The sequence below is a fragment of the Ahaetulla prasina genome, chromosome 3 (assembly GCF_028640845.1).
Source record: "Ahaetulla prasina isolate Xishuangbanna chromosome 3, ASM2864084v1, whole genome shotgun sequence".
Taxonomy (NCBI): domain Eukaryota; kingdom Metazoa; phylum Chordata; class Lepidosauria; order Squamata; family Colubridae; genus Ahaetulla; species Ahaetulla prasina.
The window spans coordinates 57,466,136-57,493,008 of NC_080541.1; the positions used below are offsets into that span (position 1 = coordinate 57,466,136).

General features: G+C 38.3%; 1 protein-coding gene across 1 annotated transcript in view; it reads right to left on the reverse strand.

Annotated features, from left to right (window-relative positions):
- Window positions 1–2,818: 2,818 nt before the first annotated feature.
- GATA6 (GATA binding protein 6) overlaps window positions 2,819–26,873 on the reverse strand; it is a 31,631-nt gene continuing 7,576 nt past the window's right edge. Inside the window, exons 3-7 of the mRNA XM_058176419.1 lie at window positions 19,196–19,362; window positions 11,900–12,025; window positions 10,318–10,405; window positions 10,124–10,230; window positions 2,819–4,273 (exon numbers count right to left, since the gene is read on the reverse strand). Of these exons, the coding sequence (XP_058032402.1) occupies window positions 4,103–4,273; window positions 10,124–10,230; window positions 10,318–10,405; window positions 11,900–12,025; window positions 19,196–19,362 (659 nt within the window). The 3' untranslated portion in view covers window positions 2,819–4,102. The remainder of the gene's footprint in view (window positions 4,274–10,123; window positions 10,231–10,317; window positions 10,406–11,899; window positions 12,026–19,195; window positions 19,363–26,873) is intronic.

The window sequence follows — 26,873 nt, forward strand, 5'->3', positions numbered from 1 at the left end:
AATACTCTAATAAGTTAGTCAGGAGGGAGCAACAGGAGAGGCAACAAACAAGATCAGAGTGTTTTCAGAGTTGTTGATGAAGTTTGGCAAACTGGCAATTAACTGGTTGCAATGATTGTTTTAGAGATTGGAGGTGTGTGCAGGGAATAAAAGGTAAAATGGCGATGGACCAAGAAGATTATGTAATGGTTCTCCTAAAGAAGAAAGAAGGATGTTTTAATGAAAGTCCAGAACCTGGAAGGAGAGAGAAGGAAGGAGAGAGAAGAAACTTGATTTCCCTTCTTTTGCCCTATTTGAAATAGAAAAAGAGCTCCCGACCCCTCAAATAGATCAGTCCCACTTCAGGGTAGCAGCATACAGGAAAAGAGGTGGCGATCAGTCTGTATTTTGTAGAATGAAATTACTTCTGAAATTACTTTTAAGTTCAAGGGAAGAAGCAAAAAAAGGGGCCAAATCTAGGAGGTTTGAAGCCAGACATCTAGCTATTCCATCAGGACTGCCCTCTGGAAGATGGTAGGTGTATCATTCCTCTAACTCTAGATGGCCGTTCTACACGTAAAACCTATTTTCATGTTATTTTACAGACACTGAATATCTTCCCATATCTAATTTCAATGTATTTTATGCTCATTTGCTCAGCCAAAGTTTACAGGCAAAACTGAGATTTCTAAATTAGATATACAGGAAAGGACCCCAACACATCGCCCAGTAGCAGAAACTGGCAGTAGATTCTACTCGGTTCCCATTGTCCTTAATCTTAAAAGCCAAATCACAGCAAAGTAGCCACCATACAACAAAAGGTAAATTCTGCTGAAATCAAGGCAGGTTCATAGGATTTAACGAGCGCTTTTCACTAGTGATCACTATGGATTGAATCCACAAGACCTTCTTTAGAAATATATCTATCTCAATTTCATAAAGGATGGGGTGACCTGAAACCATACAGCCCTTCCACTCCTTCCTTGGGGATCCACAAAAACTTCTTCAGTTACACTTTCCGAAAGCTATAGGGACATTTGTTCACCATTGTGAGATGAGAAGTGCACACCAGTTGTAATAAAGGCCATCAAGTAGGCTTAATATACTTGGAAAACAAACAAACCTCCCCCTAATCCAGGAAAAGAACAGAATGTCTTACATGTATTATATGGCCTTATCAACTTCACTTTGTTGGCCTGCCCATGTAAGCCTGCCACCCTCCCCGATTAAAGTTTGCTCAACTTATCATGGAACATTTTAATTTGAATAAGTTGCAATGTTCATTGGCAATGAATATTTCTATTAAAAATGGAAAGCAAGAAACAGAAATGGCAATGGAGAGAAAAATTATTGGGAAAGATATACAAGATTGAATATAGACATCCTCCAAACCATCCAACAGATCAGATTCCTAGGATTTCCTATCTTGTACCCCTTAGGATCTATAAAAAATGTTGCTTTCACATTGCTTGAGATTATTCGTCTTTCTTTTCAAGATGGAACCCAAGGACTGCAATAAATGTGATTCTTTCTCTGCACAATGGATAACCTTTACATGCTATTCTAGAAACCTTGATTTGCTTTTACAGGATTCAAGCTGTTTGAGGTAAGTTGGATAAAAACTGATGATTTTTTTTTAATTTTTAAAAATTGGATTTTTTTTAATTTAAATCTGATGTTTTTAATTTTTATCAAATTTATTTTAATAAAATGCTTTTGGGGTAAACATCTATCTAAAGATAGTTTTCTATTCAGGATACATTAATTTAGTTTATTCAGCATGAAATGGAGCTTAGTTATGTAGCATGAGACTTAGTCTATAGTCTGCAATATTGGGACTGTTGGTGAGGCAACAGCAGGTCAGAGGAGCTGCTGCTGCGGGACAGAGATGACAGTTGCTCTTTAAAAATTGTTATTTACATTGAGTTGATTTAAATCAAGCCTTTTTACTAGTGATTTAAATCTTGATTTAAATCAACTTGATTTAAATCAAATCCACCCTGGTTTGAAGTCCCTGTTCCTGGTATTTTTGGAAATTTCAGCAATTCACTCCTAGTACCATTAATTCTACATTTTCAAAACCACGGGATTTAAGAACAAGTTTTGGAACAAAAACAAAAATCTCAGTTTTTCACAGCCATCAGTATCCTGCTCTATTTTATCTTTATGATAGCAAACATTTGAAAAATTGTACTAAGAGAGGGAAAAAAATAATTCAGCTCTCAGGATTGAAATAACTTTTATACAAAAGCTTATCTCTTTATCAGTACACACCACTGAGAAGAAATGGAAAATAGAAATAAGCAGATTTCCTGGCATGCATAACATTCCAGTATTTCTTGATCGTTGCCGTAGCATCAATGCATAAATGTAAGAATTTGGAAATTAGTAACTAGCAACAGGACAAAGATTTTCCTACACTTGAATCACCTACTTTGGTCTAGGTCTACCAATCAATCCTTAGTGTCGACAAAAGGGAATAAATAATATTTACATTTATGAATGGAACAAGTCTGAATATTCTTTTAATTCTTACCTGAATTTTTTTGCAAGCTCACAGGAAGATGCTTCTTGAATATGCTCCTTTATTTTGCAGTATATTAAAGAGAAATCACATATGGATAGAACACGTAATCTTTTTATTTTTAATCCTCTGGTGAAAACAACTTTCCACATGACATCCCAATATTGGCTTTTGCTTTGAAAAATATGTAAACCAACCTAGCTACAGGTCAGTCTATATTCTACAGACTGCATCCAATATTTGAAAATTGTTTCAAAATTCTGATGAAGTATTTACATATTTTGCCATTAGGTAGTAAAGTTTTATTGCAATGGACACTTTTCTAGCACATACTTTATTGGTGGTAAGAGAGTAGGGATGACTGTGTATCTATAAAAGCTTATGACTAGATAGGCCAGCCCTGCTCCATAGGTCTAGCTACAACTATCAGAATTCCCAATCAGCATCAATCTTCCATGATGCAGGGTTGGTGTTCTGGGCATTGCAATCCAACTCGGTTGGAGGCCAAGAGCTTTGTGGAAGGCTAGGTTAGACAGGCCAATCTTTTTTTTTTCCTGAGAAAACTTTTGTTCTTGAAACGTTTGCTTGAAAATCAGAAACACAGACATCAAACATTTTTGTTGCAATAAAAAAAACCCTATAAAGATGCCTAGTTTAACTTGTTTTCTTTTAAATTATTTATGTACCATTAAGTTAAAATGTTTACATTCATTCCATTCATTCGTATAAAAACTGCGGTTAAATCTTATGCTTATGATTTAACACTGATTGCTGCAAGAGAAATTGCACTTTTCATGAAAACAAAATTGTGTATATGCAAAAGGGATCTCTTTTTTTTTTAAAGGCTACCCTGTTTACAAATTCTGACTGACTACATACAGTTCAGTCATATCGTAGATGCTCCACCTCTTCCATCACAGTATATACTTAAAAGACGATAATGCAAATATTTCAGTATACGTTCTTGTTAGCAAGTTCTAACTTGAGAAGGGTGTACCAAATGTTTTCCTTCATTGGTCTTTACTTACTTCAGAAAAACTACCCAGAAAATATAGAGCAGAAGGCACTAGCTGGGAACACTGACCTGGGAGAAAGATCAGAAACTGTCAAGTACAAGATATGCAGTTACACATATGGACAAGATGCACATTTGCATTGCTCTTCTACACTGCATTATCCGCTGTAATGTAAGCTTTGCCTACTTTGTCTACAAAAAGAAAAGAAAAATGTCAACATCAATCAGGTCTTGGATGTTGGTCACGTGGGAGTGAGACAAAGACACAATCCTCAAATATACGAGGCCAGCATAGATAGTCACGGTGAAGATCTATGAATAGTGCAGAAGGGCACTCCTTGTTGAGTTAAAAAAAAAAAAAGCAGTTCCAACTCCCTTGAATCTCTTGCAGACTCATGACTTGGAGAGTCAGTGTTGCAGGGAAGAAATGTTATCTAGAAGCAGGTATGATGGGCAAAACGTCCCTGCCCTCACTGCTACAGCTTCTTGGACTGCTTGATCAAGGCAAAAATATCCAACACAAGGGCAAATGACTGGCTGCAGCCCCGGGCAAATATCCACACCAGCATTGATGTGCCACCAATTCACGCTAGAGCTAAGGCACACCAGGAAGAATCTTGTCTCACAGAAGCTGTCACTTCTGCAGTGGAAGTCAGGCTAACACCGGAGTAGAGGCCTTCCTGGCCAGAATATTTGAGTGCGCTAGTCTCGGGACTGGTGCTCTCACCCCGGCTGGACATCACAGAAGAGACTGCCTGCAGCAAAAAAAAAAACAAAATACATTATTTTAATGTTCAGTAAGAAGTAATCTCTAACTGAGATGGGACAGGGAATTCCCAAAGAATGAACACCTGTTTCTCTCTCTCTCTCTCCTCTCTCTCTCTCTCTCAAACACGTATGTGTGTGCGTTGGTGCTGCTGCTTTTCCCGCAGTTCAGATGCTCACTTTGGTGTGCAGCTACAGGGGACTGGTCATCAGTCTGGGTTACAGACTACCATGGAGAATATTCAATGCAAAGTTTCAGTGTAAATTCCAGAAGTTGACCTTGTGATAACAGATCAGCCACCGGAGTGGAAAAACACACTGACTGCTCTAGACAATGTGGACTGAGTTGTTATGAATGATCATATCCTTGCAAATTCCAGTTCTTTTTAATCCTCGCTTCTTCTTTAAGTTGGTGAGCTCACATTTCACTATTTATGAGCTGCCCTTTTGGAACCAAGCCCACAATTTGCTAATAGGCTCCCAGAAGCAGCCATCTAAGATACCAGACTGGGGTAAGCAATGAAGTGGGACTAAGTCCCACCCACCCACTGCCTAACCCACCACCCAAATAAGACATTTTTATGCCCAAAGCAGGCAATTATCTGGAGCAGGGGTCTCCAACCTTGGCAACTTTAAGCCTGGAGGACTTCAACTCCCAAAGTTGAAATCCTCCAGGCTTAAAGTTGCCAAGGTTGGAGACCCCTGCTCTGGAGTATCATGAGATGTCAATTGTATATCATTCGGACAGAGACCTTTAAAGGACTAAATCACAAGGCAGATGGGTTTTGAGGTCCCCTCAGAATGGTGCAAATAAATCAGCAACTAACCCACCCAGGAGGGTGGTATGCAGAGAAGAGGACATCCCTATAAAAGTATTTTGTGGTCCCATGGCTGAGGTCAAGACTAAATGGGCTAAACATGCAGACAGACATATTTTATTCAGACAGGTATTCTGACGTGTTTCTTTCATTAGTCAGTCGTTACAGACAGTCCTTGATTTATGTCCAGATTTGCAACCAGAATTTCTGTCGCGTCTGACTTTTACAACCTTTTTTGCCATGGTTATTAAGCAAATCATGCAATCGTTAAGTGAATCTGGCTTCTCCCATTGACTCTGCTTGGCAGAAGCAGCTTGGGAAGGTTGCCAATGGAACTTAGGGTTAGACGGTTTTGACCCCAGGATGCCGCAACCCTCACAAATACATACCGGTTTCCAAATTGCCCCCAATTTTTGATCATGTGATTGTGGGATTCCTGTGATGGTCGTAAGTGCGAGGACCAGATGTAAGTTACTTTTTTCAGTGCCGTTATAACTTCAAACAGTTGCTAAACTATTAGCAACTAGGAGAAGACTATCTGAATAGTCTCCTCCTATTTGCTTCTATGCCCTCGGTGGAAGATGTTCATAATCTGGTGATTATTTTAAAATGGGCATAATCAGATGCCAGGGATCATTCTGAGTCTAAATTTACCTGCCTTCTTGCATACAAAAAGGAGGCTCCTAAAGTTTTCAGAGTTTGAGTGAATTAAAGTCAGTTTCAGCTGAATATAATTGTTGTCTTTGTGAATTTTTGCTGAATCTCCACATTTTCAATAATGCTTTTGGCACAGTTGTCTAGAAAAACGTAATAAATCATTTCTATCCCAGGAAAAGAATGTGTTTTCTTCTGTCCATTAACAACTTTTCCAAGAACTGAAAAACGCTAGTGTCTAAAACTTCCTTCCTATTCAGTCCCGAACATTATCTTTTAATCTTTCCTGTTAATTTGGAATTTTTCTGACTGGCCAAAAAAAAAAAAAAAACAGTGCAATATAAATGGCTTTCCCCAACCTGACTCCTTCCAATTATATTGGACCACTTCTCCCATCATCCCCATCTCCAGTTTGAACATCTGTGAACAATGAATAGCGCATGGGAAGAATATCACACCTCCAGTGGCTGTCAGATTAGAGAAATATAACACAAAACCCTTTCAAATCCATCTTGCTCTATCTTCAGCAATTTGTTCCTGATTGAGTGCCACCAGAATGGGTGATAGTTTGCAAAAGATCATTGAACACAATACATTTAAAATACAAAGAAAAAAGTCCCATTATGAAACCAGCAGCAGAATTTAAAAGAGCTTTAAATCTAAACCAGGGCACTTTAACTGAAGTAAAATATATATATCTTTACAGTTGTGCACTATATATGCAACAAAGTAACTTTTCTGTAGCAAAATCTCTTTTGCTTTTCTTATAGTGCATTCAAGTGTCCGAATGGACACCATCAGCTCATTTTCATATGATGTGCATGAGCAAATACTTCTCAGTTTTGGGCAGCGCTATTTCTTGAGAACACCCTGCCTTTGTATCTGAGAATGTAAAAATAGTTTTTGTACAGAACTGAGTCTGGTCAGAGGAGAGTTTTGCTAATATATTTGTAGGCATTTCTAAAAGGGTTGTGCAGAGATCCAAATAGCAAAATTTAATTTGTCAAGAACTGTCAAGAACATCTTCAAACCAGATGTTGCAGGATCACCGATCAACTCTGTGAGTTGCTTCAGAATCTTTCTAGCAAGAAACCTAAGCATGCCCTGAATCAGGGGTCTCCAACCTTGGCAACATTAAGTTGAAGTCCTCCAGGCTTAAAGTTGTCAAGGTTGGAGACCCCTGCTCTGAATCATATTTGCCCTTCAAATTCAAATTCAGGTTTCAGCACAGTCCTAACTTCATCCTGCATTAATTGGATGAATGATAATTAAATTAGATACATGAAAATAGGAGGAGGAAGGAGTATTAGATACATTTGCCATTTCGAGTTACTTATAAAAATAATAAAAGCAGGTATGCAATCAATCAATCAAACAAACAAACAAGCGAGTAAATAAATAGACATTTTTGTTCCATGGTTAATATGGGGGAGGGCCAGTGTGTGTGTCAAGGATGGAGAAGACAATGATGCCAAGTGGATAAGAGTATGTTCATGGACAACACCAAGAGCTTTATTTTACTGTAAAGAGTTGGAGCTCTTTTGCTTTTTCATTTATGTTAACCAAATTTTAGAGATGACACCTAAAGTTATTTTGCATTTTCTGCCTCAAAGAATCTGGAACCTATGTTTCTAATTTTGAGCAATACTGTAGTTAGACAGATTTCTAAAGATGAGTGAGGTTTTGAAGTGTAATAGTCTATCTCTGTATTAAATTCTTATGAGAATGTTTTTCTTTTCCCCACATGGCCAAAATGTCTAGAAGCCAAGTAATCCAATGCTTGGGAAGTCCTGTTGCGCAACATCTTGGCTTCAGTATTATCAGGATAGGCATAATTTAAGAACGTATGACAAAAGTCAGTGCCCTGAAGTCAGTGCATTGGAAATTTATGAAGGTTACCCTTAGTTTTACCTCTATCTATGCCAATAATCTGTGTGGGTCCCTAATTTGGGAGGGCTTTATAAGTGGTTTTATTTTCTTATCCTGCCCTAGCTCAACTTAGTTCTGTTTTCTCTGCCAGCACGTTTTGGCCAGAGATAAGGATTTTTCTGACAACAAATCCTTGGGGTCAATCAAAAGAAAGAATTTTTCCCTAGTAGAAAAGGATTTCAGCCAACTTGTGCCTCATCTTAGACTATTCCAGACAAAACATTTTTAATTTAAGGCTGCATGCTCAGTCTGTAAATTAATCAAATGCTCCTCACCATTGATACTTAGATTGAGTAAATATTTCTAACAGCTTGGACTAGATTTCATTGTTTATACTGTATCAATAAATACACTTAATGAAAGCATAGATAGACACCAAGGAAGAAATGTTTCTTTTCTGGAATATGTCAAAGGGTAACATTATAGGGGTGGTGTTCACTTACTTTCCCTACCAGTTTGCAAATGTGCGCGCAGGCCGCATCTAAACATGTGCCCGGCCTTCCACACTTTGCTGGCATGCATGCCTTCCGCGCTTGTGCCTGGCCTCAAAATCGTGCCTAAATAGGATGGCATAGAGCTGGGGCAGTTGGGCTGGAGCGGGCCCACCCGTGATTTCTCCTACCGGTTCAGGTGAACCACTCCAAACTGGCTGAATACAACCTCTGTAACATTACCTCTTCATTTGTTGCAATCAGTAAACTTCCCCCTTGATTTCCTGTAGGGAATTCTAATCTAACAAATGTGATCTGACATAATTAAGGGCATCTTAATTGTGTTATTATTGTAACAGGAAATAAAAGTGAGACATATTGAAAATAATGGAATGAATCCAGAGAAATCTAACTGCATTTTGATCCTACTGAAATTAATGGAAAAAGAAAAATCAAAGGGAGAAAAAAAAGACCCAGTTTGGTGTGCTGGTTAAGGTGCTAGCCTAGAAACCAGGAGACCATGAGTTCTAGTTTCACCTTAGCCATGAAAGTAGGCTGGGTGACTTTGGGCCAGTCATTCTCTCACACAAGGTTGTTATTGTGGGGGGAAATAGGAGAAGGAAGGAGTATTATGTTCGACTCGAGATTTATAAAGTAATAAAAGTGGGATAAAAATCTAATAAATAAATAAAAATTACCCATGACTTTACTTAAGCTCTATATTTAATATATTTGAACTAGACTGATTTCAGTCCAGCAAACTTTCTGAGAATAGTTATTGATTTATCAGACTGAAGTCATCAGGGTAATGAAGTACTGAATTCTCATTTTTAAAAACAGACATGTTTCTAGTTCTTGTGGAATGTGATGTATAATCCCCAAACAGAAAGGGAACAATTTGCTTTGTGAGAACTGGATGTCTTGTGACAAGTAATATATATTTAATATATTACTTGTCATATACTAGTAATTTATTAATATAGTAAATATATATAAAATATAGGGTTTAAGTAAAGTCATGGGTAATTTTATTTATTTATTCATTAGATTTTTATCCCATCTTATTACTTTATAAGTAACTCAAGGAAGTAACTCTTAAGTATAATAAATCCTCAATGTATCTCCATAGAAATTAATGTACAATTCAAATTTGTAATTTTAATGTAGAGTTAGATAGAGAATCCCACTGCTGAAAATTCTATAGCTTGTTCTGCAAAATGATTGCTTGGTTTTGATACAAAGTGGTAACTTTAATAGGATCTTGTTAAATTGCTTTATAGTGGCTTCTCTTGCTTCAAAAGCCTTATAAACAGATATTTTGATAATATTAGAAAGTAGCACAGTACGAGAGATCTAATTACTACTAAGCTAAAAGGACATGGTATGAGGTTCAGGTATTGGACAATGAATGGCAAGATCCATTGTCTCCCACTTTGAATGCTACCAGATGCTAAAAAAATATCTAGTTGAAATAAAAGTATATTTCTGGAAGGAATGAATGAGAATGAGATGTCATATGAATACAATTACTGTACATTGTTTTATAATTTTTCTGAGAATTCCCTCCTTGGTTTGCTGACTTTGAATGGATTCTTGATAACACTTAGAGAAAGGATGTTGAATGTGTACATGGACAATATTTTAGCCTATGAATCTTCCCATCTGGGATCAGAGCCAATGTCTACTAGACAACTTAGTACAATGTAATATATATTATACAGCACAATATAATATATAATATACAATACAATATAATATATAATCCAATATAGTATAAATAAGATACGTGCCTGAAAGCAAACCTTTAATAAAGATGTTTGTAAAGTACTTTAGATTTACACTATGTTTGCATTTATAGGCAATTTCCTGAGAAATTTCCACTCCAGTATCAGCTAACAAACAGAACAGTTTATTTAGATTACTGTTATAATAGTAGATAAGATAAAAGTGGAGATAACAAGAGCAATGGATATCTACTTGCAAGTATGGATTTTATTTTATCACTTACCCCTGAGGCTGTTTGTGTGCTTGGGGAAGCATTTTTTCTACAGTCATCTGAGTTTGTAGAAGATGTGGAAGTTGGAGTCATAGGAACAGCATTATTGTTATTATTACCTGGAAAGGTAACACCCTGAATTAGAACAATTCCACCATAGAAAATTCTCCTTCCCTGTTTAAACTCTTATTTACCAATATATTTACCAGAGCATGATTTTGTCTTAGCTATATTCTTTGGTTTTCGTTTCCTGGTTTGAATTCCCTCTTTTTTCATAGCAAGAGGTCGGGGCACCTAATGAGAATGCAGAAACATAAAACATCAAATTTCAGAAATTATTTCCTTTTATCAGCCTCATTATTCCATAAGCAAAATTACACCATTATGTTCAGCAGAGTGACCTTAAGCCTCAGATCCACTGGAAGGTACCCTATTATTTATTCTTCCCATTGTTTCCAATTAGAATTGTTTTAAGGTTATTCTAAAGTTTAAAAATAAAATACATTAAAAAGCATGAGTTCTGCCTACCCCCAAAACTTTTGGGATTGGTAAACCACTCAACATCTTTGTCTCTTCCTCCTTTCAGGACTACTTTTTGGGTGTTCACACAAAATGTCCTGTATTTCATTAGATTGAATCTCCTATTTACCAGAAAGAGGATCAGGGCAACTAGAGAAACAACTTTGGCTTTTTACATCTGGGAGAGAATGACCAGTTTGCTTCTTCCTCCTATGCTGGAGAGAACCTCAACACTGGATGACACTGGAATTAGGGAGCATTGCAGAAAGCACATTCTAGTTCCACCTGTTGTCCAAGAGAACAAGAACATTCAAAGCACAATTTCAGGAAGAGATTAGCCTACCTTGAATTGGAGATGAACATCAGCAAGATGCTCACCATACTTTTAGGCTTTGAAGAAGACGCTTTGAAGAAACTTTTAAGCATCTATTTTGCCCTTTCCATTGTGAATTTTGTTCCTATCCTCCCCCCGCCCCGCCTTTCCTTCTTTCCTTCTTAGATATAGGTTTATAGCAATAGAATTGAAATTTATATATCGCCCAATAGGTCTTAACAGCACTCTCTGGGCAGTTTACAATATAGAACATTATTTGCATATTGCCCCCAACAATCTAAATCCTCATTTTACAAACCTTGGAAGGATGGAAGGATGAGTCAACCTTGAGCTCATTAGGATTGAACTCCAGGTTGTGGGCAGAGTTTGTCTGTAACACTACACTCTAACCAATGTGCCACCAGGGCTCCTTGGTGTAAATAAACAATATGTGCATAGATAAAAATAGACATTCCTCTTCTGAAACTTTCTTGTCTCTATATGATAAAAAGTGGACTCTCTCAATTAGTCTCCTTTATTATTTCTCCTTTGTCAGCATTTAACAAGGAAGCTTATTTATTATTAGAATGTTTCTAACTGAAGGATACTTTAAAACGGAGAATAGTTCCTTTTCTTCTTATCATTCGCATTATATGAGGCCCGGCAATAGCAACAACTAATTACTTCTGTTTTGTATTCAGTGTAGCTTCGCTGAAACATTATATGAAGGGGATGTGACAGAGAGGGATGCCATTTCTCTGTTGACATTCCCCTGTATCTTTTAGCTCTAGATGCAACTGCAAACACATAAAACAAACAGGCAAGAAAAGCATTTTTATTCCTCTGGGATCTCTCCAGCAGGGTTGGATATGGCCTTCCATAAATCCTAATAAGCATTTCCCCTGAGGGTCAGTTGCACGTGAAACTGAAAGAGCTTGAAATAAGCTCCTGCTTACCCCATGAAGCTTCATGTACAGGCCACAAGCATTGCACACGGGCTCTCCTTCTGCATTCCTGCGCCAAAGAGTGGTGGTTGTGGTATGACAGTTCGCACAGGATAAGCCCAATCGCCTTGAAGAAGGCTAGAGAGGTAAACATAAGAGAAGGGGAAAACATCAATGGCCCCATCTGTGACTTGACCTTCCTCCCACACAAGCAGCTGCAAAAAATTATAAAAACGCCTGTGAAAAGAAGAGGAGGCACCAGTAAATAACAGGTAGATAAGGCAAAGGCAGTCTCAACATTTCTCAAGAATAAAAGTCTCTATAGCATAAAAGCATTGAAACACATCTTCAGGGCCGAGAATCATGTTGTGTCTTCAGTCAATGCTTACGCATTTGGTCCGAGAGCTTATCTGACTGATTTCAGACTACAGTCATTGCTTTTCGCTCTCCTGGACAAAAACAAGGCCTCAGCTTAGGCATGGTTAATGTTTCCCATTGAGATCCTTTACAGTGAAGGAAAGGTAATTAAATTGTACAGACTACCAGAGATAATTAGCAAAAAAGATAGAATCCTTGTAGATTTTTCTGTTCTGGAATGGCCACAACCAGCCAAATTGTTTTGATATCTTCAAATAAAAAATATAGCTGTAAAAGAAAAAAAACCTGCAAAACCATGGGGGAATATCCAGCCATATGTCTTACTTTGATAACCTCGTAACATAAAATTTGGGAGTTTTTTATCAATTGTTGGTGAACTATGACTCAGGACACAAGTTAAATATTGTTGGATAAAATAAATGCAACATTTAGATTCATTAGCTGCTATGTGGTAATGATAAATTTAGTAGGGAAAAATGCTAATTCACATTAAATATTATACTTTGAGAAAACTGACATAAGATGTTATATTATTGATATGTTATTCCACTTCTGGCTCCTAGGGGCTGCTAAAACAGTTCATTCTTTTAAATTGTCGAAAATGTCATTACCAGTTTCCATGTTTGGTGGCAATACTATAAGTGCAACGATTTTTGAAAATGATGCATAATAGAATAAAACAACATTATAAAGCTGAATTCCTTTTCCAACTTGCTGTTTTTAAAAATTACATATTACTAAACCTTACATTCCCACAAACTATATTGATTTAACTTTGTATATGATAATGGATGCAAAGTTATTTTACATTTTTATTGGAAAGTCAACATGGTTCTTTCTGCAGAAAAATGGCTAATTAATTAAGTTCTAGTTGTATGCCTTGATATCCAAAATAACTTTGTATTTCAAAAGTGAAACTGTGAAACTTTTGAAATACAAAGTTATTTCACTTTCTAAAATACATGATGCCCATACTTCATACCAATTAGGGATTATCTGAGTCTTAGGGTTGAACTGTGGGTTTTTGGTGTTTTCTGCAAGAAAATCACCAAACCTAGATTGGACAAACAATAAGAATACAATTAATTATAATTGTTAATCTGATTTTATGATTTATACTGCACTGATCATTGCTGATATATTATCTGGATTTCATAAATGATTTGTGATTTCTAATACATTATAGTATATTCAGTTATTTAAAGCTAATCAATGAAATACTAAATTTTTAATCTAGTTTTTTTAAAGCTTTTCCATTTATCTATTTTGTGCTTTATTTTTTCCTTTTCTGTCTTTTTTCTTTTCTTCTCTTAAAAATGTTTAATAAAAACATACTATAATGAAAAAACATATAATGTAACTATGTTCTACTATATTTAAATAGCCCTAGAATATTTTGAAATATATTGTGTCACTGAAACTTTTATTTTTGTTCATATTATGTACACATTAAATGATAGTATTGTATCTTTTATGTTAATTCTTCTGCTCTCCAACTGTTCTTAGTTCCTTTCTAACCAGTATATGATCTGGTTATTAAAAAAACAAACACTTCCCATTTCCACAAAATAACAAATAAAAAGCAGTAAGAGCCATGTCAAAAAGACAGTCTTCTGAATTATGATGGTTTCAGGAAATTGTACCAAGTCTGCCCCCAGCCCAAAATTGTTTTGGGATCATCCGAATGTATAAATCACTTCCCTCTAGCCTGTGAGAGTTCTGCAAAATAAGTCACATTCCAAAATGTTTTTTTAGAAGTGGGCTTGCCTTTTAGAGGGCAAGAAAGAGAATATCAGTAAACTCACCCAGAACAAAAAAGGCCTATATTATAAACAAGACAGTTAAGACTGTCTTCTGCAATGTCTGAAGCCAAGGAGAGGCAACTGTTCATCAGAAATAATGGTGCAATTGTGGAGTTTATATCCAAAGAGGAAAGAGTCCCCCTAAACACATAACGTGAAGGTGACGGGGTTATAACATTTCTTGCAGCAACTGATCTCTCTTACATTAATTAGAGACAAGGAATTCCAGCTATATCATAAATCTGCTGTTTTGCAAAAGAATTGTAGCGCTAATTAAAAAAAAAAAACCACCACCAGTGTGTGAGGAGAGCTTTGCAAACATACAAACACAGCACAGAAAATGTCATTCCAGGAAGCTGCAGTTGCCTTCTTCAAGGTTATAAAAGAATGCATTACAGCAAAAATCACTTCACTTAGACAGCCTCGTTTATCTTTCCGCAAAAGGATCCATTGGTTTACTAGAAACATTTCTGAAATGCTGCTTCTGTTAATCTTGCCAGCATAATAAAAACAAAATAAAACTAGTCTGGCTCTGCTTTTTTAAAAAAAAAATTATTACAGACAAAATTTTAACAGCCAACTTTTACTCATACAAAGAACTACTTTGTTTTATTTTTCTTTATAGATCAGCCAGGCTCTGCTATGGAAGATAACCAAACTTTTTGATGCAGTTTTAGGATCTGCAAAGGCAACCCACGGTGAATAGATATCACTGGATAAAGTCTTAAAATGTTCTTTCTCTACTGTAACCAGGGATGCTCTCTATATATCTAAAAATGTAAGTTACGCCTCTACTTAAGCATGTTTTGACAGATGATCTTAGCTGATCCGGAGAAAACTAAACAGAGACAGGGCTGGTCAATATTGGAAGGGGAGGATATCCTAAGTCCCACTGATTAGCACCCAGGAAGTGAGTGGGAGAGCTCTTGTTCACAGCACCTACGCTCTAGAACAGGGGTCTCCAACCTTGGCAATTTTAAGACTTGTGGACTTCAACTCCCAGCATTCCACAGCCAGCAAAGCAAAGCTCGCTGTGGAATTCTGGGAGTTGAAGCCCACAAGTCTTAAAGTTGCTGAGGTTGGAGACCCGTGCTCTAGAACAGAGGTCCACATGTCCTTACCCTTACTATATCTTTAAAAACATGGTTATTTATTTCATTAATTAATTATCCCAAAAGTGCTTTTTCAAAAGGCAACCAGATTTTGCTTTTTTTTCTTTGAAGACGTTTCGCTTCTCATCCAAGAAGCTTCTTCAGCTTCAGCTTGAGCACAGCTCAGAAAACAAAGTCCGGTTGCTTTTTGAAAAAGCATTTGTAGAACAACCATGACCTGAATGACTGTGAATCTCCATAGCCATTAATTAATTAATATGCTGCCTGATTCCCAGTAACATTGGGCAGTCATTATCCTTGGCTTAGGGCTAAATTGACTTTAGCCTAATCTCTCATAGGGCTCTGCATGCTAGCCTGAAAGTTCACTTCTGGATACCCATCATTCTTTCCTTTGTTATACTGTTTCTTGCTATTGTTAATATCATTCGCCACGCAGAACCTTCCTGGAATCAGGCAACTCTATAAATGTGACAAATAAAATAAAAAAAGCTGGTAGACTAGAGTAAAATTTCAGAAAAGATCCCAGAAGAAGCAAGCCAGTTCCATAACGTGGCCAAGGAAACGCTCTGCACATGTCTATTCCAGTACCTGGAGCCAAATAAACTAAGGGAGACTCCTTTTCCTTAAGCTGTTCTGAGCAGGGAGTTGGACTAAAAGACCCCCAAGCTCACTTTCAACTCTGTTATTCTGTGTTCTTTATTCTGTAGAAAAACTCACTGGGATCTTCCAGAATGCAGTTCTGCCTGTACTCAGTGGGTATCACTAAGTGAGAAACGTGCTGTAGTGACTCAGTGAAATAAGGCGACTGATGCCTTCTAATTTAGGGATGTTATTTATATTATGTACTATTACAGCTAAATGCTGTTGTTATATTTTACACAGATCAATAAAATGTATCCAGTTAAGATAACAAAAATAGAGTAAACACATCCATTAAAATGTTGTTCTAATGACAGATATGTTGTATAAGCACAAGCTTTTTGGGAAAAGAAATAATGTGAATTGCTAGATATTCAAGTTTATCAGAAGCAGATTGATTAGTGTTGTATTTTTTAAAAAATGGCAAATGATATGGGTGGAAATCTCCCTTAATTCAGTCACCTGGGGAGTGGGCAGTCACAGAAATTTAACAAGAAAACAAATATATATGTTTGAAGTTGCTATAAAGAGATTTTTTTCTGATCTCAGTATGACTAATTTTGCTGGTTTACCTCCAGTAAATGTTACAATATTGCTATCTTCTCAATTTTAAAAAAATTCAACAGAATTTCATTTTCAGACTCCAATAAACCCATTTAAACGAGCACACATTGTTCCTTGAATTTGTGAATGATATATCCCTTTCAAACAAACTATTGTTATTGATAGTTAACTATTTTTTAAAATACACATTACTACCATGGAAACATGTCATATTTCTGTTCTTAAATGTTAACATGGACATAATTTTTCAGATATGAGAAATATACATCCATGATCCCTCTTGTCTATTTGTTTGAAATACATGGACATAGTTTAGGGAGCAGCACGCTATAGCTGTAATCTCTACAATGCAAGGCAGGGCAAATGAATTGGAGGGGGAAAAAAACATGACAAAGCATTCAGTTCCCTTTATTCCTCCTAATTAGATTATGCTTCACTTAATGAAATTAGGGAGATAACCAATTGCAAAATCCTGGCAGTGATTAACTTTGAAAAGCCTTCTGGTTTAAGGGAACTTCATTGTATAACCTCATAAGGAAAGTGTGATTTTTAAAAATACATTGTCTCTAATTTGAGGGCATTATTTGCTTGTTTGTCCTTCAACAGATTGGCAGAGATGACACAACTTAGATAAATAAGAATGGAAACAAAGTGCTGATTATTTGTATTGCAACATACATTAAACAAAGTTAACACAATAATAGCTCACAGCTTGAAAAAACTGAAGTGAACTTGAAAGAGTTTGAGATAAAATCTGTTAGCTCTTTGTTTATAGCTTCATGTGTTTTAATATTTATTTTAGGAAAATATATATAAAAGTTAAAATTTGCGTCTATTATCCTACTAGTATCAGCTCATTTTAAACACTGTTTAACAGCAAAACTTCAAATTACTGCTTCAAAAAGCCACATTTTTCATTATTTCTTCTCAGTGTCGTCCTGCACACATTTCGCAAAGACATGTTTTTTTAAAAAAAATATCAATATATAAAAACTTAAGTTATGATGCCATTATTATTCTATGGCCACCAGTAGTAGGATATGTAACTGATCATATATCCCAAACCTTTTCAATAATGATGATGATGTTGAGGCTGATGATGATACTAATGATAAAGTATCACAAAAATATCAAAATCTGAAAAAAATGATTTTGAAAGATTATGGCATAAATCAGCTATCCAAGTGGTTATCAGCACAGTGGATGCCATACCAAAACATCTCAATCTTCCATCTGTCAATTACAAAATGCCACATTGCTTGGATCCACACATATTCTACACCATTGGCACATCCTAGGTTATTGAGAAGAACTTAATAACTATGAAGGCCCACAGTAGCTAAAGAACTGGTAGCTGTGACTTCACATTATTGTTTATATTATAGTAACAGCCATAAGAAAATCGAGAGAAGTGAAAGCAGTGGAGGAAATACTGGGATAAAAAATTGGGGGATAAAGAACTGAGAGATAAAGAATCCTTGGAGGAGGACTAGGACAATGGACATGGAAGGTTCTCTTGCTCCTTTTCTTTGCTCTGAATGTTAATGTCCCATCTTTCACAGCGGCATTGGGGATTTATCACCTTGGTCATCTGCCTTTGATACAGGACAGATCAGACCACTAACATGGCTTTTAAAAAAGACACCTCTTAAAAAATTACCACAAGTCTATTTTAAATCCCTTCAAAATGAATGGCAACATTTAGGGTTTACCCATTTCTTGCATCAATTAATTTAGAAGGCATTAAAATAAAAATAGTCAGGAATGCTTGAAGTATGTTTTGCAGATAGTCTCCTTCTAAAGAACTGGTGATTTCTAATCCTTATGTACACTGACATACTTTAAATTCTTTAAAACCCAGACTTAAAAATCTCAAAGCTCACTTGGTTGGGAGTGAGCATCTCAGTTTTGGTTTCAAAAACAGAAGTATTGCCCCAATGATTTGCAAATGAATATTCATTAAGAGAACAATATCTGTACTCTTACTAGAACAAAGCAGGCAACAAGTCTATATGCTAAGCTAAACTACAATGAAGGCCTTTTGCTTGCTCTCAATTACCAAAAAACTTGCACCTAAAAATGTAAAAAAAAATAAAAATCCACCATATTTCTAAAAGTATCAGAGCAATATATATATATATATATATATATATATATATATATATATATATGCTTGAACATATATATATATATATATATATAATATATATATATATATATATATATAATAGTATATAACATATACTATTCAATTCTCACTAAAAAGCAGACAGCAGGCTACTTCCTCAGATGCATCATGCAAGTGAGGTCAGTTAACCAAAGATAAATAATGTGACCGCCCATTATTTGCAAAAGGATTTGCCATCTTAAATATTTGCAACATTGCAATTGTGTCTACTAAATCAAGCAGAAAGGCAACCTCAAGTCAACATTAACTCTATATTGTGGTACTATGGAATGTCAGGGAATTAATTGTGTACCCTAATGGTTAAATTTAAATAGGTATAGAGTTAAGTTCTTACCACATTGCTATCTTCACATGCAGTTAAATAAATGTTTCATCTATTGGTACAGTAGCTGTATTCCCACACACAATAATTATTTTATTTTACCTTACATGTGGCTTCAAGTGCCATAGGAAGCAAAAGAAAAGTTAATTCAGTAACACCATTAAATGGTGTTCTGTAATCCTAGCTCCTGAATTCACACTGAACTGTTTTTAATGTTATCAATAGACAATTTATGGGTACAACCTTAGAGGGGAAACAGAACTATAATACTTTTATCTCTGCACCATCACTGCTACTACTCACCACTCTCTTCTGAGGTTTGATCAGGGGTCTACTGAGGCCATTCATCTTGGTGTACAACCCACAGGCATTGCAGAGATAGTTGCCAGTCCCATCTCTTCTCCACAGGGGGGTCTGGATGGAGCCACAGTTGACGCATTCCCGGCTCTCATTCAGATCATCCAGGAGATCTACAACAAAGGCAAGCAGGAAGGCTGGATTAGCATGGAAATCAAGAGGGAGGCCCAGTTGAAGCACTGTTCAGCTATTTTACTCCCCTCCACCACATCCTCATCAGAACTCCCCCTCCAAATGCAAAGAGGAGTCTCCCATCATCATCATCATTGCTTTATAGAAAACATTACCTTTATCTCCCAAATTGTTTCAATCACAGCCAAAACCTCTTCAGTAGGAAAACCCCATGAATTTCCATGCCACCACAAACTCACAAGGTGAGACAACATCAACCCAGTTATGTTTCCAAAGTAGGAGCGCCTTCATGGGGCAACTTTATTCATGTTTTCCTAAGACCAAGCCCTGTTCTACACAATAGAAGTAATTGCAGCTAAACATACACAGGCTTCCAGGCTGAGCTCTGTGGAACAGATTTCTGAGTAAATAAGAGGTAGGAGAAAGCTATTATTAGCCCTTGTTCACAAAGGTGCAATTAATTAGACCCGGTAATCTGGTCGTTCAGATCACACATTAATTTATTACATATGAATAGCAGAAACAATATTAAAATGTTGCCATATTCTTGCCACTACCCTTGACATGACTTGATGTGATAGGAATTTCATTCTAATCCTGCTCCAGTTCCTATCAGACTCTCTTCTATTCATTCCCCATGGAGATATTCTGAGAAACTTCCCCCTTTTTTTTCCTTCCCACTTTTGCAACTATGAGATAATTATGCTGAAACCTCCTTCAGCTTCACACTCCAACTTTAACTATGCAGCAACAGCCCAACTTCGGTATCCAGATTCCTTCTCCTGCCCTCATTTGGTAGACAGGTCATATCTGGCTCAAAAACACTGGGGAATACCAGAATGGGAAAGAGATCCTGGAGGTCTTCTAATTCAACCCCCTCCTCAGGCAGGAAATCCTATCCCATTTCAGACAAATGGTTGTCCATTCTCTTCTTAAAAACTTCCAGTGTTGGAGCATCCATGATGATAAGTGGATCAGCAGTATTTGAGCCTGGTATCATATTCTGATCAAAAGAGCCCCCATTTAACTCGCAAAGGCTCTTTTTATCAGTTTTGCTGTGAGATCCTTAGCCTTACATTGCCCGCTTCTTTTCCAGTCTCCAAGGCTATGGATGCTTATTTTATTTATTTATTTATTTGTCAAATACTTAAAAGATAACAGATATAAGTATAAACATGATTATGAATACAGGATAAGGATATGAATAAAAAGGGACAATAGGACAGAGATGGTACGCACACCCCTTACAGACCTCTTGGGAATGGGGTGAGGTCAACAGCAGAAAGTCTAGGGTTAAAGTTTGGAGGTTTGGGGATGAAACCAGAGGGTCAGGTAGTGGATTCCAAGCATTGACCACTCTGTCGCTGAAGTCATATTTTCTGCAATTGAGTTTGGAGCGGTTTACCTTGAGTTTGTATCTATGGCGCGCTTGTGTATTATTGCGGTTGAAGCTGAAGTAGTCATTGGCAGGTAGGACGCTGTAGCAGATAACTTTGTATACTGCGCTGAAAGTAGTTCTAAATTGACTAATCCCAAAATGATTTTTAAAAAAATAATTTAAAAATTAATTAAAATTAAAAATTAATAAATGCTGCGAGATTCCCATACCCAAAGGGCATAATTTAAGGTACAGACATAAGACACTTCTCCTGGACTATCTGCTTTATCTCCGCGTTTTCAGGAACGGAGGAGGGACCCGATGAGTCATCGCGGGGAGGGGGAGGGTGTTTTTGGCAACGGAGGAAGTCCCTTCCCCCGCTTTCCCTCCGCAGCCAGGCGTTATCGCCAGGAAATAGGAGGAAAGTCCCCGTCCCCCCCACCCCCGCCGCCGCCCCGGAGCCTTTGAGATCTTCGCGGGGCTGCGCTCTTCTCCAGCCCAACCAGGAGGAATTGTCGTCGTCTCCCCTGCAAGCCGCCTGGGCTGGTGGGCGACTCTACCCCGAACGCTTCTTAAATCCCCGTCTGCCGACGCCGCGGCGGGCTCCGACGGGCCTCCTGCCAAGCTCCGCCTGGGTTGCTGTGAGCCGACCGACCTGCTGCTCTTTTTCCTGCCCCGCAGGCGTGACTGAGAGACCGAGGTTCTCTCTTATCTGAGCGGGAGCCCGGAACGCAACAGCTGATGCGCTTTTGACTACTACGGTTTTCTTTGGTGCCACCGACTTGGCCTGATTCTTCCAGAAATGCAGGAGATCGTCTGAAGACAGTCCCCACTCCTAAGGGACATCTAGCTTTGGAGGGGGGGGGGGAAAGATATTTTATTTTCCCCCTAAGCCAAAGGGGCTTCTAGATCCGGGCTATAAGCCGCCGTCTACTGGTCTGGGTTATGGCAGCCCAGATTTAGGAGCCCTCCGGAAATTGGCACCCTTCAGGGCAGGGGTCTCTAACTTTAGCAACTTTAAGTCTGGAGGACTTCAACTCCCAGAATTCCCCAGCCAGCTTTGGGTGGCTGGAGAATTCTGGGAGTTGAAGTCCACCAGGCTTAAAGCTGCCAAGGTTGGAGACCCCTGCTCTGGAGTATCACGAGATTTCAATTGTATATCGTTTGGATGGAGAACTTTAAAGGACTAAATCAGAAGGCAGATGGGTTTTGAGGTCCCCTCAGAACGGTGCAAATAAATCAGCAACTAACCCACCCAGGAGGTGGTATGCAGAGAAGAGGACATCCCTATAAAAGCTTTGCTGGCTGGGGAATTCTGGGAGTTGAAGTCCTCCAGGCTTAAAGTTGCCAAGGTTGGAGATCCCTACTCCAGAAGATTTGAGACTTCCTTGCTGTGGATCATGGTCCAGCACTAGGAGGTCACCAAGTGGAGAGATGAGAGGATTGGGTAGCAAGGGGGGGGGATTACTCCGTGCCTGCCGTAGATGGTCTCCAAGACCTGGCTTCCAAAAGGGTTTCCTCTCCAGAGGACAGTCACTGGACCCTGATTTCTGCCTTGACCACTCTCCATCTTTCCCCCATCAGTGGCTTTTGATTTTCTATGTTCTGAATTGGCGGCCAGATACCTCTCAAAGCAAGCAAGAAGCCAAGCCAGAACATAGTGGTCTCCTAGCTTGAACCAAGATCACCTCCACCCTGGGCATGTGTGGTTTATTAATACAGATAAAGGGGCTTACAACCTGGTTGGGATTAGGCCCCACAGCCCTAGGGAGATCTGAGCTGCTGGGTGGGGAAAGGGTCTTTGCTTGACTCTGCTCAAGCAGACTCAAGCCTCCACCACCACTCTCTGCTGGAAACGGTCCATTCATTTGCTATTCAGTAGAGGTCAGACCATTTTCCCTTAGTCGGCAGGAAGGCTGAAAATCGCAGCAGCCCTACCCTACCTCGGAACAGGGTGTAGCGAACTCCCTTCCTTTACAAAGTGATGGGTTGGCTTAAATTCCAGTGGTTATGGGAACCCGCTTGGCAACTGGGTGGATTCAGCAAGCCAGAGTCTGGTGAGCCACAATGATGACCCCCAACCAAAGCTTCTGACCTTTTCTATGTCTGTCTCTGGGGCAGCCAAATGCTGAAACTCTTCCCCCACCCCTCCACCCCCAGCTTGTTCATGGAGAACGATCGAAGCCGGCTCCATTGATTTCAGGCTCCAGAGGCCACCTGGTTTGAAACTCAATTTGAATTCAGTAACCTCTGCTGGAAGGTTTCCCCCAACAAACTCTGTTAAATCTTGCAAGAGGAAGCCCTGGAATCTCTGTGACTCATTTCCCAACAAGCCTGGTCTGCAAAGCTTAGGACTCTCTTGGACACAAGTAAAAAGCTCCAATTAATTTCCTTGGAAAGATATTTTACGTGGCCCTAACAAAACGGCATAGACTGATTGGTGACCATCACCTACTTACATTTGCAGAATAAATTTCACACAGGATCCACACATGCCCAGGGTGGAGGTGATCTTGGTTCAATCTGGGTCGGTCATTTCACACAGTTCACGGGAAGCAAGCACACACAACCGCTTATTTGCAACCTCATAACCACACCGACTGAGTTAATTGAAGGGTGGTAAGTAGATATGTACAAGAGTGGAGGAGAAGGTCTAAACCACAAATAAAATGACTGCATCTCGGTTTACTTAAGTGATTTTGGAGAAAGGCGAGAAAAAGTGAGTTTCCAGATACACTTCCGGGCGGCCCTTATTTCTTATGGGCAAAGACTATCAGTTTCTCCATCTTTTGGCACACACCCTTAGGATCGGCACAGCGGCTGAAAAGGTGTCTGGAACATATAAAAGGTCGGGAAAATGTCTTTTTTCCGCCCTCAGCAGGCACGTCCTACTTGGAAAAGAGACCTGTCCCAGCCTCCCGAGCCAAGGGCTCATTTCATCTAGGGCAAGCGCCTGGGCGCGGCTGACTCTTGACTCTCCACGGAGAAGAGGAGAGAAGGCTTTGGGTTCCGCCCAGGATTTGAATCTTGGGAGATTCTGCCGCGAATTCAAGGGCTGCATTCCCACAACATGGCAAATCCTGGCTGATGGCAGTTCCCCACCCTTTCTGGTTCCCTTGCCTTAAAAGAAGGCCGGCAGACAGCTTTCGTGTATAAATAGTCGGTTTAGCTTGGCAGGAGCTATGCCTCGAGGGAGAGCCGAGTGCTGCCCGCACCAACCCTCTCTTAAGAGCCCCACCGCCTTCTCTCCCCGTGCGCTGGTCCTGCCCCTTTTCCTTGGCGCAACAGGCGGCCAGGAGAGTTTTGGTTCATCCAGTTTTGAGCACAGAAATAGATAGAAGCCCTGGGATGCTTCCGCTGCCCTGCCACAAGCCTTTAGCTTTTGAGATGGGTCAGAAACAGAGGCAAGGACTCCTTACTCCCTTCTAGGTTGCAGTGCGGCCGCCTGGCGATTGCGGACTCTCGCTTCTGCATTAGAAGCAACCAGGGTCTGAGCTTCCAGGAGACAGTTTGCGGAACTGTATAAAAGCTTCTTCTAGGAAACAATTATTTCCGCTTTTGGATCATAGTAGCCATCTGACAACTTTACATTTTGATGGGATTTAACTTCCCAGCTCTATCATATAACCAACATTAAAAAAAAAAAACTTTACAGGGAAGGCTCCAGGAAGCTGTTGCTTCTGAGTTTATTTTCCAGACTCCACTATGTCAAGCTTGTTGCTCACGAAAAAAGTTGCTTTCGAAGGGAATGGAATTGCAGCTACAAGTTAGTGCATATGCATTCCGGTACCAAACATACGCTATCCTAAAATAAATTAAATCTTTATTTTAAGTGGCATTTTTAAAGAGAAGCAAAACAATGATTTATCAATAATTTTTAGTGCAAGTTTTCTGAAATTGAACATCTCCAGAGGTGAACCACATTTTCCATATTCGGTTGTAGTAGCTGAAGGATCTGGACAACCGTCTTTTTTAAATTTAGGGAGACCTGAATTAGAAGATCCATTTCATTTAAAGGATTCATTTATTGCAGATCTGCAGGCTTTTGGACAATTTCTGTTTTAATTATAGGGTGGCTTCTTTATTTTCTGAGCATTTCTCCGGGTCCTTCCTTGATTATAGTGTTACAATAAGTTGATTAATCAAATAATGTGTATTTTAGTTAAAATCCATTTTGTAAGTGGTTTCAATGTTCAATTTATCCCATTTCTTGAGAGCATCTTAAATGATTTATTATGAATTATTCAGATCAATTAGTCAAAAATACATTTCAACATCTGTAAGTTGAAGTTGATATAGGTATGTAGGTATTATTTTGGTTGTGGGCTCTGTAAGGTACAGCAGTGTTGACTTTAATCACCTGGTTGATAGACGGCTTAAGAATCAAATCTGTGAAATGGCTTGTGTCCTAATCTAAATAAATCAACACAGATCTTAATACAGAAGCAAGTGAGCCTAAGGGTCACACCCTAAGAAATGCATTTATGAATGAAGGCGAATATATGTGTCCCAGGATAATGTTGCAGGATCCAATCTGGGTTCCAGTGACTGACCAGATTGAAACTGCATTTAGTTAAAGCAAATCATATTAAACCACTTTAAATCATTTTTTCTGAACTGCACTATTGGCGCATTTTAAAAGAAAAATATCAACTGTGATAGTGGATCATTATTGCTATTATTATTTTACAGGATTTTACAGTGTTCTAAACCTGCATCTACATGACAGATAAAAAGTTTTTTTTTCAACTGATGATCTCCATTAAATATTCTCTCTGTGTCTGTAGCAAACAATATATCTCAAATAGCTTGTCTGGCAGAACAAAAGGTATTTATTTCATTGCTACTTTCTATCTTTACTTGATTTTCATATATTTCCCTGAAGGATTCCAAGTATTATCACAACAACATTGTTCTGTAGACCACTGTGATTTGATCATTCATTAACAGAGAAGAGATTCAGTAGATTAAGACCACTAATTACATTCACAATTCATTTTGATTGAAGCCAGGGACCTTTGGCTTCAGATGTCACTTCCCCGTATACCATCCCAGCTACAGCTATAACCCTGCCTTCTATTCAGATCTTGCTACTTGATCCTTGGATCATAGCCTTGTATGGAGAATACGAGAATTATTTATTGTACCATGAATGAGGTCTTGTGGGTTAACAAGTGACTTGGCCAGATGCTCTGAGGTGACAAACACTTCTGAAAGAAACAAAACCTTGAAACTTCTAATTATTGTATGTCAGTACAGTGTAGGGCCTAAAGCTGTTAAGAGTGAAAGATAAATAGTAAATGTCACTGTGACAGTAACAAACCACAGACTCAAGTTCTTGATCATTCTGGCAGCACTGAACCTCCCCAAGAATTTTCAGTAACACCACACTTCTATTCAGAAGTTTAGTAGCTGAGAAAATATATGTGGCAACCAACCCCAAGAGAAAGTAAATCCATAGTCAAGTCCCTCCAGCTGACACATTACGGTTTAGATTCCTAAAAGTTTGTAGCCTGAGACAAAGATTTATTTTTCAGATATTTTCTAGAGCATGCTGTCCCTTGGTTGTAGTTTGAAGTGACAAATTCTGGGTGCCTTAGTAATAAATGCTTTTTATAACTTTTCCAGCTTGTGGAGTAGTTTCATATCTTAATTGACTGAGTAAAGTGTTTAATAAGAATCCTCTCGTCCATATTTCTTTGTTTCTAATTACTCTGGAAGATGGGGAAGGGCCCCCCCCTCTGAAAAATCCTAAATATTTCTAGCATTTTTGGACACAGAATGGAACTGTGACCAGACTCCTGTGTTAAGTATTTTCAAAGATAACATATGAGTCAAGTACCTTATTTATTTAAAAACTTTTTTTGTCATTTCACGCAGAATTATCAGTTGTTAATTATTTGGAAAATCACCCTGAAAGCCTTTTTTAAAAACCAAGCATTGGGCATTGAGAAACAGCAATGTTTGTTTTAAAAGCTTACTCAATCAATCAATCTGCTAAAAAAGCAGGCGGTTCGCTCAACTGAACTTTAGCCAGTCAACAACAGCCTTAGATTCTTTTTTATTTTTTCTTTGTTAGGGACACGTCGTCTAATTGTGGAACAACTAATGAAG